Source organism: Larus michahellis, chromosome 1 (assembly GCF_964199755.1).
Source record: "Larus michahellis chromosome 1, bLarMic1.1, whole genome shotgun sequence".
In the NCBI taxonomy this organism is placed as follows: Eukaryota; Metazoa; Chordata; class Aves; order Charadriiformes; family Laridae; genus Larus; species Larus michahellis.
Genome location: NC_133896.1, coordinates 176,026,410 through 176,042,626, shown reverse-complemented (window position 1 = coordinate 176,042,626; position 16,217 = coordinate 176,026,410). Strand labels below are relative to the sequence as shown.

The following is a 16,217-nucleotide window of genomic DNA, read 5'->3' as shown; positions in this document are numbered from 1 at the left end:
AACTGATGAGAAGGGAAAGATAACATGTAATTAGGCTTTGGCAAGTGTATTTCTGTGCCAAGGCTTTGGTAAATATTTGCTCATTTTTGCAAATATCTTTAAAAGTATTCCGTCATGCTGTTTTTCAAGATCAGATTGAAGATAATTTGAAAAAAATAAGTACCATTTAGGAACTGGAACTGGTTTGCTGAAGAACTACACACATTTTTTGTGAGGCAAATGACGGCCTTCAAAAAACTAACATGTTAAAAACAGAGTTTCAATTTCTGAGTGCCAATTCTCAAAAAACTCTGTATGAACATTAGAAATATAGGAAGCCTACAGTAAGAAGGCAGAGTTTCTCACACCATGTTATAACTTGAAGAATACTTAGTAATATGAGCTGGGAGACACCAAGAGTTTGAGAGCATCTCAGATTTGAACCATCACCAAGCAAATCCTAACAGTGTCACTTTATTCTGCAAATTCGTATCATTTTGACAGCATTCTAGAAATCCTAGTAAAAAAAATTAGCAGCTAATACAGAATTTACAACTCATTGAATGTACAACATTTTTGGGTGATCATCAATTGTCTTTTCACAGAGTTACAGAAAAACCAGTGGGCGTACAGAACCCTGTATTACCTAAGAACTCCAAAATTAAATTTTGCACTTATTTTCTTGATATTTTGGTTTCAAAATTTGAGAGAACAAAAATACCAGAAAACAGCTGGAATGCCTTTCTGAATAATCATCTACAGGTATCAATAAACCAATTTCATTCCACTGTTTTGGAAGTAGTATACCTAAAAAAAATTGGAATCAATACTTGGGCAGCAATCGTTCCTACCTTAATAACCCAGAAGTGACTGACATGTTTCACAAACCACTATTATTCTTAAATATGACAGGCCTATTTCCTTAAATGATTAATTATTTTAAAGGGAAGAATGCCTGAGAAGAGGCTGAAAGTCATCTGCCCACAATAATTATATATGGAGGTGGGTAGGGCCATTCATAAGGAGTATTAAAGGCTTGCCTGCAACGTGGAAGGCTGGAATAGAGAAGACATAGCTAAATCAAACAGAATGATCGTGGGAATTATGTCTTCTGCCGTGCAAGTAATACTGCAAACACAAACCTATTACATGGGGATCTTTACATTTGACCAGCAGTTTGAAACGCTCGTAGATGGTGACTGAATTTTCATTGAAGCTAGTGCATCCCTACAAAAATTCATTTAACAAACAAGCACCCCCAAAAGAACTGCTTCATTCAGAAATTGCCCTAAGAGATTATGCTTGTGCCTTCATTTTTATTTTCCACAAAAGTCAGCTTCTTAGACCTGAGAATGCAAAAAGACTGTACATAAAGTAATAATACAGCTGAAGAATTCTATTTTTGGGAAAGTAATATCATTATTCTTGCAATACAGTTGCCAACAACTCTCCACTCTTGGGCAATTCAGAAGGAATTACAGTACACGGAATGAATAAAGTCATCGTCGACAGTCATCTAGCTGAATTGCTCACTCACACTAAACATCACTGCTCGAGGGTATGTTGAGAGAATAACGCGTATAAAATGATATGGAATTCAATGCCAGGAGCAGCTTTCAAACTTTCTGCTATTGTAATATTCCAAAGAAACACCTTAGAAACTGTTTAAGATAGGATATAGTAAAAAGAATCACAATGTCTTCAGTAACTAGGATGCCTGTTAATATAGCATATCGATCTCCAAGATTTTATCTTTGGACAACACAGGAAGAAAAAATTCTTTTCCTAATATGCTTCTGCAGAAAAAGAATAGATAATACTTGCACTATTACACAACTGACATTGAGAGACAAGCTGCAATACTGCCTCACACACCAAACATCTTAAACACTTCCACTTTCGTGATTCAACCATTACTTCAAAATGAGTATGGTTATCAATAGGGCTGTATAAAAGACCCTGTAAAACAAAAGGAAACACACTTCAACTTTTCCAGAAAAAAAAAAAACACTTTTCCTATAGCAATGCATGGACAAGCATGAACTGCTTCTTTATGCAGTCAAGCGCTGTGAAATGATATAAAATTATTTCATGTTATGAAAATAAAAGACTAGAATATTTAGGAGTAATTTTTTCCCTTCATCTCTTCTCCCTTAAAACAAGTCTTAAATCAAGTTATTTTATTTAGGAGCCCACGAAGAATATATGCTGGCGTTAAAAACACACAGCACACCTCATGCCCATGTTTGTAGTGGCATAGACAGAGTACAGCAATGTAAGAGCAGAATGACAAAGCTCCGTGTTTCAATAATGTTTCTCAAGGACACCTGCCTGAACGAAAGTCCCTTCTGTATTATTGAATCTTCTAGATCTAATCAATGAACGAACAGAAGGCATGCAGCTTGAGTTTATTGTGATGGCTTATATATATTTACATCTTGTCAACGAAACAAATCATAGTTAAAAGAAACAATTATTTTACGTCAGTAAAACTGACAAGGTTTTATTTATTTCCCAGCATTTGTAACTGGTACCTATGTGATTGAAAGCTAACTTCAGGTTTGCAACTTAAATCTGAAACGGTATCCTTTATTTTGTCATCCCATGAAAGGCACTTAAAAACGTCAATACAGATGAGAGGTGTTTATAAAATGTTTCTGATCATTTTAAAACCCATGCTTTCTAATCAAGTGATTTTCATATATTGTTTTACAAGTATCTATTTTTCATTTCTGCATTATAGTTTTGTGCCTACCACTATAGAAAGCCTCAACTGCAACTTAAAATTAAACAAAGTACTTAGGCTGAGCAGAATTAAAGCAGAGAAAAAAGCAGTCGCAACATTAACCACATGTTTTGTAAAACCCCTTGCAATTCATTGCACTACTGCTTATGTCTTTGGGAGGACATCTGATGGTGCCTAAAAGAGTAAGAAATGAATAAAAAAAATAAATAAAGTTAAGAAAAACAAATTTTTGAAATGTGAGTGTAAAAACATACCTTTGTTATTTCCAAGGCCATAATCAAACCCTTGTCCATTACTACAGCTTGTCCCCTTACTGAAAGCTTGTATTGAAAAAGGACTTGGGGGAGGAGTCTGAACATTTTGATCTAGAAGGACTTGCTCTGTAAAAAAAGCACATCACTTCCGAATTAGACCTTCTTAGTAATTGATTTACATGGGAAAGATGAGTCACAAAGGAGCGATACTGGTTTTCCACAGATAGCACTCTACCACTCTACTCAATTCTCTTCAGAAAGAAAAGCACATCTCTCTTCTTTAGAGCTCACGCTCTAGAAACAAAAAGACGGAAGACTTAATACCACAGAGACTGTTTTATGTTTGACTGAGTTGCTGCCAGCTTTGCCATCATATGCCACTTAGGAACAGGCTTGACACTTTGCTTTTCAGTAACATCACATCATTCAATGTTAATTCCTCTGAGAGCAATTGCTAAATCCATTTGTCAAAGTGGCATGGAGAAAATAATAGTTTTCAGAGTCAATAAACTTTTAATCCTGGCTATCCCCTTAATTAGCTCACAGGACATCAGACAGTTTTTCCCCTGACAGATTTATTCATATCTGATACCGAGCACTACAGTTTTGCTTTCTGTATGGTACTAAAAAGACCTCCAACTAAAAGCAACTTGGGGTCTTTCAGAATATCCGTAACAACTGAAGAGCCAAGATAAATGAAACACAGAATCCACTTGATTATTTGGTTTTAGGGAGACATTACTGACTTAATGTAGTCAGAAATACCTTTCCAAGTGATAAGTTATAAGAAATAATTCACGTGAAATCTTCCAAATGCAGGTTAAAAATCTCAGGTTGTCACATTGAACAACTTTTCCTTTTGTAAACGTACTGAAGTCAAAGTAGATTTGATTAAAAAAAAAAAAATCACAATTCTTCTAAGAGCCATTTTTAGAAAATTGTATTTCAGGCCAAAACTGCATTCCATAGTATGAACTTTTACAGAACACATATACTCAAATTAAAAAAAAAATAAAATAAAAAAATCAGGGAGAAAGTTGGAAATTTAAACTCAATTTAAAAAGGAAAGAATCTAGATATTTTCAAAATATAGGCAACTCTAGATCTTCCTGCAGTGTTTCAGCTAAAGTATCTGGATATCTGCCTATATACTTGGGCATTCAGTATGACTTCTGCTCTGACAAATCCTACTTCTTTCTGAGAATTTCATGATCATTTTATTAAATAATGAAAATACAACAGCAATATAAATGATAGTATTATTTATGGATAAAAATATAGACAGTTGCAAATCTAGTTGGAGCTCCTCCAAATGCTAATTATTTCCCTCCAGCAAAAGCATTGAAACAGAAGACAAAGTATTCCTAATTAATTTCATGGCAAAGAAAAGCAGTTAGTTTAAATAATTTTCAGATGTGGCTTACGCTCATTAGTTTTGCTCGGTACTGATTAGGACCAGGAATGTTGAATAGATTGAAATATTTCAGTAATTGCACCAACAGCCACTGAAACTGTTTTAGCTAGATGCACAAGAGTCATCTATCTTCACTCTACTTTTTTAAAAGAGACTCATCTAGAAAAGAATAAAGCCAGACATGTCAAGGCATAGGATTTGCATCAGGAAGTTCTAAGATGGTATCCCAAGGCATTCAATTGTAAAAATCCCACTACAGAGTTCTGTCCTCAAAGCTTGGAGCTTGCATTTTTGTTCTTCTGTGAGAAAACCAATATACTTGAAGACATGCCTTAGTAACCGTACATTATATCAAGAAATCAAGATTACATCAAGTATCAAGAAATTGAAGATGTATCTTCAAACAAGGGTCCTGTTTAAATTCTTACAAATTTGGGAGTTCTGTCTTAAAGCACAGATATACCTTGAAAAGTCAATTTACATATAGAAAGGATGAAATGATAAATAAGTTGTTGAAGCTGGAGAAGACTATTCAAGGTACACAAAAAAAAATGCAGGTTATATCTATTCCGTAAAAGAAGTACTCTTGAATCAAAAATTTTGCACACTGCTAAATTTATTAACTTCAGAGAAATTATTTTCTACTGTAAAAGCAAACAGCCTCGTATTAGGATAGAAAATGATGAAGTTAACAACCCGCCACACAGAGAGACCTGGACAGGCTGGAGAGTTGGGTGGAGGGAAACCTCATGAAATTCAACAAGGGCAAGTGCAGGGTGCTGCACCTGGGGAGGAATAACCCCATGCACCAGTACAGGTTGGGGGCTGACCTGCTGGAGAGCAGCTCAGCTGAAAGACACCTAGGAGTCCTGGTGGACAACAGGATGACCACGAGCCAGCAATGTGCCCTTGTGGCCAAGAAGGCCAATGGTATCCTGGGGTGCATCAAAACGAATGTGGCCAGCAGGTGGAGGGAGGTCATCCTCCCCCTCTACTCTGCCTTGGTGAGGCCGCACCTGGAGTACTGTGTCCAGTTCTGGGCTCCCCGGTTCAAGAAGGACAGGGAACTGCTGGAGAGGGTGCAGCAAAGGGCTACTAAGATGATTAGGGGACTGGAACACCTCTCTTATGAAGAAAGACTGAGGGATTTGGGTATCTTCAGTCTGGAAAAAAAAAAAGACGGCTGAGGGGGGACCTTATCAACACTTATAAATACTTAAAGGGTGGGTGTCAGGAGGATGGGGCCAGGATCTTTTCAGTCAGGCCCAGTGACAGGACAAGAGGTAATGGGCACAAACTTGAGCATAGGAAGTTCCACCTAAACATGAGGAGGTACTTCTTTCCTTTGAGGGTGGCAGAGCCCTGGAACAGGCTGCCCAGAGAGGTGGTGGAGTCTCCAACTCCGGAGACATTCAGAACCCACCTGGACACGTTCCTGTGCAACCTGCTCTAGGTGACCCTGCTCTGGCAGGGGGTTTGGACTAGATGATCTCCAGAGGTCCCTTCCAACCCTACCATTCTGTGATTCTGTGTGATTATTGAGTATGTGTGCTTTCAACATTAAGGTATTGTTCCAATGCACAACTACTTAGTTTCTAGAATCTACTTGAGCTCTCTGAGCACCTCTGAACTTGACATTATCAGACATAACTAAAAATGGAGAATTTATTACTTCGAAAAAGATACTGTGCTAAGTATTAAGTAAACACTTTTTTTCTTCCCAGCTTCTACAATTTATGAAAAACTCTTGGTTATTCCCCTTTGCAGAGTGTTTTACACCTTAAAGTCAAGCAGCAACAGCCTACAACAAATACTTACATATTACCAAGGAATTACTTTTTTTTAACGTGGTAATGTGATGATAGTTATCAGAGTGTCTAGGTGTGAAGTAATTTCCAGCACGAAATGTCCAAGCCAGAAAAAGGGCAAAGAGTCTGTTATAATGAACATAGAAGAGGCTGACAAGAAGTACTGCCTAAAAACACAAGCAGATTATGACTGTGGAGGTGGAGGTCTTCCATGAAGACATCTTTTGGAAAATGGATGCATTAGATCTCATAAACGGAGTGTGACGATAATAAATTGAAAACATCCAGATTTATCCAGAAAACAGAGAAATACATGATGAAATTTAAAAAAGAAAAAAAAAGGCAGCTTGAAGAAACTACCTCTTGAAGTGAGCTGGAAAAAAACCCCAGCCTTTAGGGAACTCTACCAAAATTTTCTTAACAACGGAAGAACCTTAAATGTTTCTCCCTGAGAATACTTGTAACAAAATCATGCTAATGAAGATTCACAGTAATTTTTACTAGAGATTGTAAAGACAAGAGGGACACACTGGACAGCTGGGGTGCTGCGTCCCGTTTCAGGCTCCCTATCAGAAGACAGACTGACATGAGTTCAGCAGAGGCCACCAAGACAGTCAGGGCAGTAGAGCACATAACATCTAAGGAGAGGCTGAGACACCTGGGTTTGTTCAGTCTTACAAAGAGAAAGCTAAGATGAGATCTTCTTGCTCCTTTCAACTACCTAATTGAAGGGTTCAGGGAAGATGAAGCTAGACTCATCTCAGAGGTTCACAGGGATAGGACAAGAGACAATAAACAAAAGTTGCAGGATGGGAAACTGTGATTTGGCATTAGGAAAGCTTGAAGGTAATCAAATACCAGTATAGGTTGTCCAGAGAGGTTGGAGATAGTGAGAAGTTGATCAGACAAGGGCCTGAGTAACCTGATCTAGCTGAATCTGCACTGACAGGGAGGCTGGATAGATGATCTCCCTCCAGAAGTATAAATACTGACAGATCACTCCCTGTTTCATCCTTTAAGGTAACGTAAGTAGCCCGTAAACTTGCACCGGAGAACTCACCCAGATGGGCTATCTGTTAAGGAAACAACAGTTTCGGAATACGTCAAGGTGTTCATACAAAGCACTCAGGGTGAAGGAAAGATATTTTAGATCAGTAATGATAGCCTGTTTAGAGGGAGATAAACATGAAGGATGATGGGGTGGAGGGGAGGGCAAGACAAAACTTTGTATACTAACATTTTGTTTATGTTTTATTTTATTATTTCTAGGTCTTACCCAAATTGAACATGAATTATCAGGACAGAAATTTTGCATTTTAAGAGAATGCAATCATACTTTCCTAACTAGAATAATTAACTAATCTGATGTTAATTTTAAATACAGTGCTAAAAAACATAACAGGTTTTTAACAGAATGCTCTGTGACAGAATTATCGAACTTAAAAGGAACATAAATAATTAATTCTGCTGTGCTTTTCATAGAGACACAAAGTAGACCAAATAAACCTAACAAAAATGCACAATTACTTATTTAAAAATGACCTCCATAGCTAAAAGAAGGACAGTTAAAATATGATAAGTGGTACAGAAGAAAACATGGGGAAATATAGTAATTGTTCTTTTAAAAACACTCAAAGAACATTTATAAGCAAATTTGAAGTTAGGCTGTGTCAAGTAACTCAAATGAAAAATCTAAATTTATGTTATAACTGTTTAAAACTCAGTTCCTTCTTTATTTATTTGTTGTTTTTAGACTGCTTATTTTTTTCTAAGTTAATTTAAAAAAACAAAACAAAACAACAACTTGCCATCTTCGTGTCGGAGGTACTGGTTTCCACCTCTGTCTCTAGCTAACGACCATGCCTCGCCTTCATCACTTTCACAGAACTCTACCATGCTGTTCTTATCCATCTGCACCCACGTACCTTCTGAATTAGTCACCTGATGCACACACATAAAAAAAGCACAATTTAATGACTTTTCAGATAATTCAGTAGCGTGATTCAGCAACTTATTATAGTATCTGAAAAACACACTCATTCCAATCTTTATACTACAAAGCAAATATTAAAAAAAAAAGTTTCTTAAATTAAGGCCACAGGCTGAGGCAGACTGAAGGACCAAAACTATTTATGGCACATTTACAGTTAGGTCTATTTCCAAAAATCTTAGACCCGTTTATGTTCAGAAGAAGCAAAACACCAACACCACAACTTTAGAACATTCAAACAAGTTTGAAGGAGATATTCACCAAAATATGCTTTTCTATTGGTGGCTGCAACAGTAGAATTCTAATACCAAGTTATATATGAAAAGTTTGTACGAGTACTAATTTTGTTCCTGACATTATATTTAGGAAATAGCATGACACACTTCATCCTTAAGCCCTTCTTAACCATAAAACACCACAGCTGGACAATTGGGAATAGTAACAACAGTTCAACAACTGAACAAATGAATACAATCATTACAGAGAAACAGAATAATTTGTTAATTGGTTAGGTCCTAGAAAAATATTTTTTCAATGAAACAAAATTCTTTCAAAGAATACGACAAAAAAAGTAGAACGAGAAACACCATTTGGTAAGGAATACTGTAACAGAAATATACAAACAAGCATATATAATTGCAGTACAATTTTAACATTATTCCAATCAACGCACACATCTAAAAGGCAAAAAGACATAATTGCATTAGTATTTATAGCATAAACCAAGTTCAAAGGTTAGTATTTATCATGAAGGTTGGAAAAGCAAACCTGTTCTTTTGTTGTGTTTATTACTGTTATATACTGGTATCTATGAAGACATGAACCGAAGCTACAAGGATCCATACCTCGCCCACTGCCTTGACTTTGTTTCCCAGAACTAACATTCCAATTGGGATACCTCTAAGGTTAGGGCAGCTTCTGATGTTGTGACCTGACGGGCCAGTCTTCACTACCTTGTACACTCCAGGTCCACCTCGAAGGAATGGCATATCTTGTTCTTGCATCACTGCTTCCTGTGGGCAGTGTGAATTTAGGTCTTTGAAAAAATCATCAGTATTAGACCTAGATTCCTGAGAAGTTAAAAAAAAAAAAAAAAAGGCAAAACAAAACAAAACAGAATAAAACCTATTAATAATACCTTTGAACTCTTTAGATAAGAAATACTTATTTCAAGACTACAACAGCTATATTTCAGAGCTAAAAGAGATACTAGTTACATCATTGCTAATTTTAGCGTGCAACGATAAAAAACTAACTACTAGTAAATTGCACATTAACTGAAAAGTCATCATATTACTCTTGAAACAGAAGTGGTATAAATGTAACCATTTATATAAAAAGGAACATCTCATATCTACCATTAGAGACAAATTATTTACTCTAGCTGCTTTCAATAAACCTTTTTTTATACTGATATTTATGAGGATACACACTCATTCCTCCTGCTGTATTTCTGAAATTTTGTGAAAAAGTCTGGGGCTATGTAGAGGGAATTTGAATATTATCTCTTCCCAAACGATACGCTTCCTTTTTTATTTCACATTTAGAATACATTGTTAATTGAGAATAAAGGTAAAATTATGACAAAGAGCAACAGCAACACCGTAGATTCTTAAATGCACGTGTAAATATTAGTGCATATTTATTATTTTCGTTATGACAATAAAAATGGCCTACAAATTTATTTCACCTGGTACCAATTACAGATGAAATATATACCCAAATCTGAAATAAAAAAAAGTTTTTGAGTTTCCTACCAAGAAAAATCGATAGTTACTAAAAGAACAAGAAATCCATTGGCACAGATTTTTCAGCCAGCCATAGCTTAATAAAAAGGCTATTGTACAGAAAAATGAGGGATGGGAGTAAAATAACGCGCATTTATATCAGAGGAAAGCAAGTGAGAAGCAGGAGCGAGCTCTATTATGCTTATAATGCAAGTCATAGGTGCTTTTAAAAGAACATCTGAAAGTTAAGGACTAAGTAATGCCCTACAGGATGAAGCCAGTGGCTCAGCTAGTCCAGTATATTGTCTTCAGCAACGGCAACAGGAGATGCCATTTAGAATTAGCATTCAAGTCTTTATTAGTGGTCCGTTCCTTATACACCAACAACATTTAAAATATTTTTATTATGGATGTTAGAGGGCATGCCCTATTTTCTTTAGTGTTTATTTATGAATCTGATTTCTACAAACTTGTTTAATTTCTTCTGAATGTGCTGATACTTTCTGCCTTCACAATCTCCTGCAACACCACCTTCCAGCTGTGTAAAAGAAAGCTTCCTTCTATCAGTTTTAAATGCAAATTCTGCTTATGTTATTTCCTTTTTCATTAATACCATTTCCTCTGATCTCTATACTTCTCATATTTTCAGCTTGTTTGTTTTGAAGTCTGTGCACTACGTCCACAGTAATACATCAGTCTTTCCCAGAACAAAAATGCATCCGTTCTCTAAATACGTAACTTTCAAAGCAAGTTAATGCAAACTGACGTTAACTGGTTCAAGGGAAAAAAAAATTCTGTATGTTTTAAAGACAGTTTAAACGTTGTCTAGGTCTTGATATTACAATGAAGTTTACTACTTTAGGGAAAAAGATTTGATGAAAAACAAGTTTTTAAATCTCTAAACCAATATGTACAACACTGAGTGTCATCTTCATTACAAAGTTCATATTAAAAAAACTCAATCTCACAATCACTATAGGTCTGCAAAGAGATTTAGACAAGCATTTTTGTAGATAATTTAAACTGCTTAACTGTACATAACTTGTTCCTATAGTTGTATATTTTTTTAAAAAAGGTTAAGAATGGGCTGAGTGTTTATTAAATATTTGTGGCTTTACCATACAAATATATCATCTTATTAGATGCTGCAACACAATGTGTACCATCCAGTAACAGAAAAAAAATTACTAGTACATTCTGCATCAAAAAGTGAATGAAAGCCTTTATTATGTTACTAGGTCATCTCTCCAAATTTCTCGTCTGGTTCTCTAAGAAAAGGAGAGTGCTACTTATGAATTATGGAAAATTCAATAATCTGCCCTGTTTGCTTTTGTTTTTTATCCTAAAGGAAGAGACACAGATAGAGCATTCTATGCAAATACGCTATTTCCTATAAAAATAATTCAAAGTAAAACAGATGTCAAAGGATATTTAGTGTAAAGTTGAGTCATAAGGTACAATCTGAAAACATGAGATACAGTGTGACTGTTCCTGTCACTTACACTCACCTTAGGGGGTAAAGCTTTGGAAGTCCATGAAAAAAAGTCCAAATCCCTTACTCCTTGGCTAGCATTAAAGACATTCTGAGCAACAAAGTTTAAAAAAAAAAAAAAGACATATATCAACAAAGAAATGGGAACAAAGAAACACTGGAGGAAGAAGCTCGAGGTACTATAATGCAAACTTTCTCCACAAGTAAATTTACTGGTAGAATGTTTTGCAAAAGGGGAAAGTTTTGTTTTCCTAATCAAGTCACCTGAGTCCATTGCTCACCATGGCAAATCATCCATTAAACAAAAACAGTTTAGTATGTCAAAAGCTCGAAATGGATGTAGTGTGTCATGCCATTTACTGAAATTAAGAGCCAGACATTTCTTACAAAGCTTGAGACTTCGTGCACAGAAAAATCCCACACTTCTCTTACAAAGAAACAGTAGTTGGTCCCACCACAAACCACAGTTTTATAGCAAGATGGTCTGCTGCTCTGAAAAATAATTTCAACTATTTCAAGACAACTGCACATGGGCTTTTAGTTACCAAGTTAGAACCGATAATATGCAGAAGGGCTAAGCTCACTATTGCTGAAAGCAATTCACTCGCACAGAATGATTTCACCAGAGCCAAAAATGCCACAGAGTGCTGTAAGGAGAACGATTGCTAAGATTTCATCAGCTTTATAAAATATACAATGCATTTACTAGTTTGTTATGAATTATCATAAACCAAATAGAGCTGCCAGAGAGACTTCACTAATTTTATAATCAATTGCCTGTACAATAGAAATGAGCACTGCTCTTCTGTGTATTTTTTCCTCCCACAAAACAGCCGGCACAGCGTTTTTTGATCACCAGAAAACATGAAAAAGAAGCCATCTTTTGGCCATAAACTGGTTTCTACTCATTTCAAAGAAATTTTCATTGTTCCTGTCAAAAGAAAGTATTAATAGTACATATATAGTAGTATTAATAATCTATATTTATGACAGAATCCTTTTAGCAAAGTAACCATTTTATCTGTTTGAAGAGAGTTATCAAAAATCTTATTTCCTATCCCCATCCTGACAGGGGAACCAAGTGAAATCCCTGGTCAGCAGTCAAATTAACATTTAACAGTAGTTAAAGAAAAGGCAGTGAAACCCTTTAAAGCAGAAACAAGAACAAAACACTTCTGGCCTGCCTCCTCTGTGTTCCTTGAAAAAACGTTTACACGTTAAAAGCAAATAAAACCATGCTTTTGTCTCATGATAGAAGCAAATCATCTGGCTATACACTGTTTGCAAAACTGCTGCTTACATCAAGTTTCAGTAATACAAGCAATTTGCAATTTTGACAAAAACAGGTAAATTGTCAAACACCAGCATTTCTTTAGAATTTTGTACCTCTACCCAAATTGAAAGAGGTACCAATGCACTAGTGAGATATATTTTGGGGCATTGGGGAAGGTGTTAGATAGGAAGATTGGCAGAGTAAAGGCTTATGAATTTGACATAAAACTATGAGTTATTAAAAGCCTACACTTGCCTAATGAGAGTGTACTTCAGAGGCATCCAACGTAGTTTCACAGACTAATTATATTACTTTGCAGCATATCTCCTATTTTGTGGTGGATATGTACTGTACAGACTATCCATACCAAAAAAGTTTAAGTATAGTTCCAAAAATCTGCTTTTGCACGTTAAAAAGATATATGTGTAAAACATAAAAAAGAAACCAACAGCAGTGAAGTGGGACCATGCTGGCTTAGCAACACCAAGACGATCAAACCAGGTTTCCTTTGCTCTAGGAACTTTAGATGTTCCTGGCTATTAGCACACTGTCCGCCAGATTAGATGAACAGATCAGGAATGTATTTGAGAATTAAGTTCTGATTCTGAAGAAACTACTACATACAAGCTTTATATTGAGTCCTTATGCTACTGTCTGTAGATTTGGTTCATTTTTTCCTTTCAAGCTTTCCCTTCCAAAACCTAAAAATGATTTCAGGAATTCATACTTTTTTTCTTCCCCCCAATAAAGTTTAAGTCTCAGAAATTAAATAATTAAATATAAATTACTTTGTTTTGCCACCAAAATTTAGCAGACCATTAAGAAGCATTTAAAAATCTCATTATTATTTTTCAAAGCTAAGGCTTATCTTAAAACAACCATCTTGACATTTTACCCAACATAGTCTTACTCTCCAATTGCTTTCCATCACGCCTAAAATGATGGTAGAAATCTATTGTGAATGTCGTTCAATGCTTCCATAGAACATTTACCTTTCTGACGTTCTGTGATCAAACGCTGCAGCCTACATACTAATTTTGGTTCTTTCTTCCACTGTAATAGTGTTTTGAAAAACTTGCAGTTTTTCAATGCTGTTTGCCTGTGGTGGTTGGGGAATGTAATAGTAAAACTGGGCAGTATGGTACAATATTCCCTATAAAGTTTCATATTTAAAATGAAGTAACCAAACCATGTTCAGAATATTAATTTTAAAAAGCCAAATTCCAGAGCTTAACCAAGATAAAATTCTATTTCTCCCTAGGGCGTACTGTTTTATGCTGTAGGTACTATGTGTAATTGTGCATACATCACTGTCCCTATATATGTAACACCCTCTATCAGAACTTAACAAGTATTTTTTCAAAAACAGTTAACCCAGTCATAGAACCGTTTAGGTTGGAAGAGACCTTTACGATCATCAAGTCCAACCATTAACCAAACACTGCCAAGTGCCGCACTAAACCATGCTCCCAAGCACCACATCTACTCGCCTTTTCAATACCTTCAGGCATGGCAATTCCATTGCTTCCCTGGGCAGCCCGTTCCAATGTTTGATAACTCTTTCGGTGAAGAAATTTTTCCTAATATCCAATCTAAACCTCCCCTGGCACAACTTGAGGTCATTTCCTCTCATCCTAACACTTGTTAATTAGGAGAAGAGACCAACTCTAACCTTCCTACACCCTCCTTTCAGGTAGCTGTAGAGCGCGATACGGTCTCCCCTCAGCCTCCTTTGCTCCAGGCTAAACAACCCCAGTTCCCTCAGCCGCTCCTCATGTCACAAGACAGAAGGAAAAGTAACTACCAGGGAAGGAAGCAGCTTATCCAAAACAACTATCTATTAAGACTCATACTCTTATCCAAAATCACCATCTATTAAATTCATAGTCTCATAATCATATTACCGACAATGGATTGGATGCTCAATTTTAGATCAATGACTACATGGCAGCCCCTCATGAAAGGATTTGACTATACAGCTTTTCTTAAGAAGGTAAATGACCACAGCTCAAATAAATAGTTTGGCAGCTACAATGGATCTATGCTTTCCTGTGATCATTTTTCTTTAAATATAATAGCTTTGATCAAAATATACAGAAATACTGTACTTAGAAGATCTAAGATACTCAATATTTGCATTATCATAAAATACATGGTTAAGGTCTACAAAGAAACGTAAAATGTAAATACAATACATATAGCAGGAGGACAAGAAGCTGAAAAATTTTACTTTTTTTTGTGTGTTCGCTGTTCTATTAATACAGTGATGAAACAGAAGAATTCAAGTTTTCTTTAAAAAAAGATACCTTCAATATATTTTACAAAATGTACTGAGAGATTTTATTTACTTAAGGGATGATTAGAAAAAGCCTGTATGCTTAAATGTGACAAAGTAATGTAATCAGAGTTGCCAAATCTGCACACTCGTAAGCTGAATAAAAACTGAGCATAATAAGAGTGATGTGACATTCATTTGAACAGGGACTACAATAACTAATTCAGTCACTTGATTTTCCGTTTGTATTTTCAGTCACGAAAGAGATGTCTTCCAGTCTATTTCCTTCTTCTGAAACCAATACTGGTAGAACAGCGTTGGATTCCAACAATCTTGTATATTAACACCTTTTTTCACTACATGCTGCTCATCATGTCATTCGGTTACCCAAATAAACAGAAAAGGATGCGCAGATATGGATTATTTCACAATTTTATCTACAGAACCTTTAGCATTTATTGCTTAATTGAACACCTTTTGCCACACAAATCCTTCACCCCTAGAAGACTGCATGATCGAATTTGAAAACTTAATAAAAATACAGTTCTTTTCATAGAACCATAGAATTATTTAGGTCGTAAAGGACCTATAAAAGTCATCTAGTTCAACCTCCCCTGCAACGAGCAGGCACATCATTTTCTTGGACAGTTTAGAGAAAGACAGACATATATTTTTGAATATTCTCCAATCAGTAATCACCTTAAAAGAGACTTTTATTTTAAAACTTTCCACCAAGAAAGCAGTATCACTTTAGCAAGGATTTAGCAGGAAAAAAGAGTTTTAAGCTAAGTTACAAAAGTCAGGAGCTTACAAAAGAGTTTATTAAATTTCATGAAGTTGTGTGCTGCGTAACGCCATAATAGCATGCATTAAAGACTTAAGGCATTCAAAAGCAAGCCACTGAACCTTGTCTTTTGTTTTGTGGCCTTTAAGAAATGTCAGAGAACATTTTTCCCTTTTTCCTCTTATCATTATGAATCAAACCAATAAGTCTTAATGCTTAAATACGGTCACAGTGAAATTAAATAACTTCAGGACATGTTAAGCCCTTTCAAAAATTGGAAAATAAGAGAGATGCAAAGAAACTTTCCATCTGAAACTAGCTCAAAATGCATCTCTTATTATACATAGCTCCATTGTTATAAGAGCTGCTTTTCTAAGACTTTTGCTTTGTTGCCCACTGGCTGCTTACTGATGAGAAGCTAAGAAAGCATGCGACTTTTACCTTGTGCCATTAAGGATGTAATAATAAGTGGTTA

At 35.7% G+C, this 16,217-nt stretch overlaps 1 protein-coding gene across 32 annotated transcripts in view; it reads right to left on the bottom strand.

Annotated features, from left to right (window-relative positions):
• MYCBP2 (MYC binding protein 2) overlaps positions 1 to 16,217 on the bottom strand; it is a 200,234-nt gene that overhangs the window by 48,516 nt on the left and 135,501 nt on the right. For 13 of the 32 annotated variants that reach the window (XM_074563476.1, XM_074563495.1, XM_074563530.1 and 10 more), the window contains 4 exons: positions 11,427 to 11,501; positions 9,037 to 9,261; positions 8,010 to 8,142; positions 2,980 to 3,105 (listed from right to left, as the gene is read on the bottom strand). In XM_074563476.1, the coding sequence (XP_074419577.1) occupies positions 2,980 to 3,105; positions 8,010 to 8,142; positions 9,037 to 9,261; positions 11,427 to 11,501 (559 nt within the window). The remainder of the gene's footprint in view (positions 1 to 2,979; positions 3,106 to 8,009; positions 8,143 to 9,036; positions 9,262 to 11,426; positions 11,502 to 16,217) is intronic. The other 19 variants (XM_074563513.1, XM_074563573.1, XM_074563521.1 and 16 more) reach the window with 5 other exon arrangements.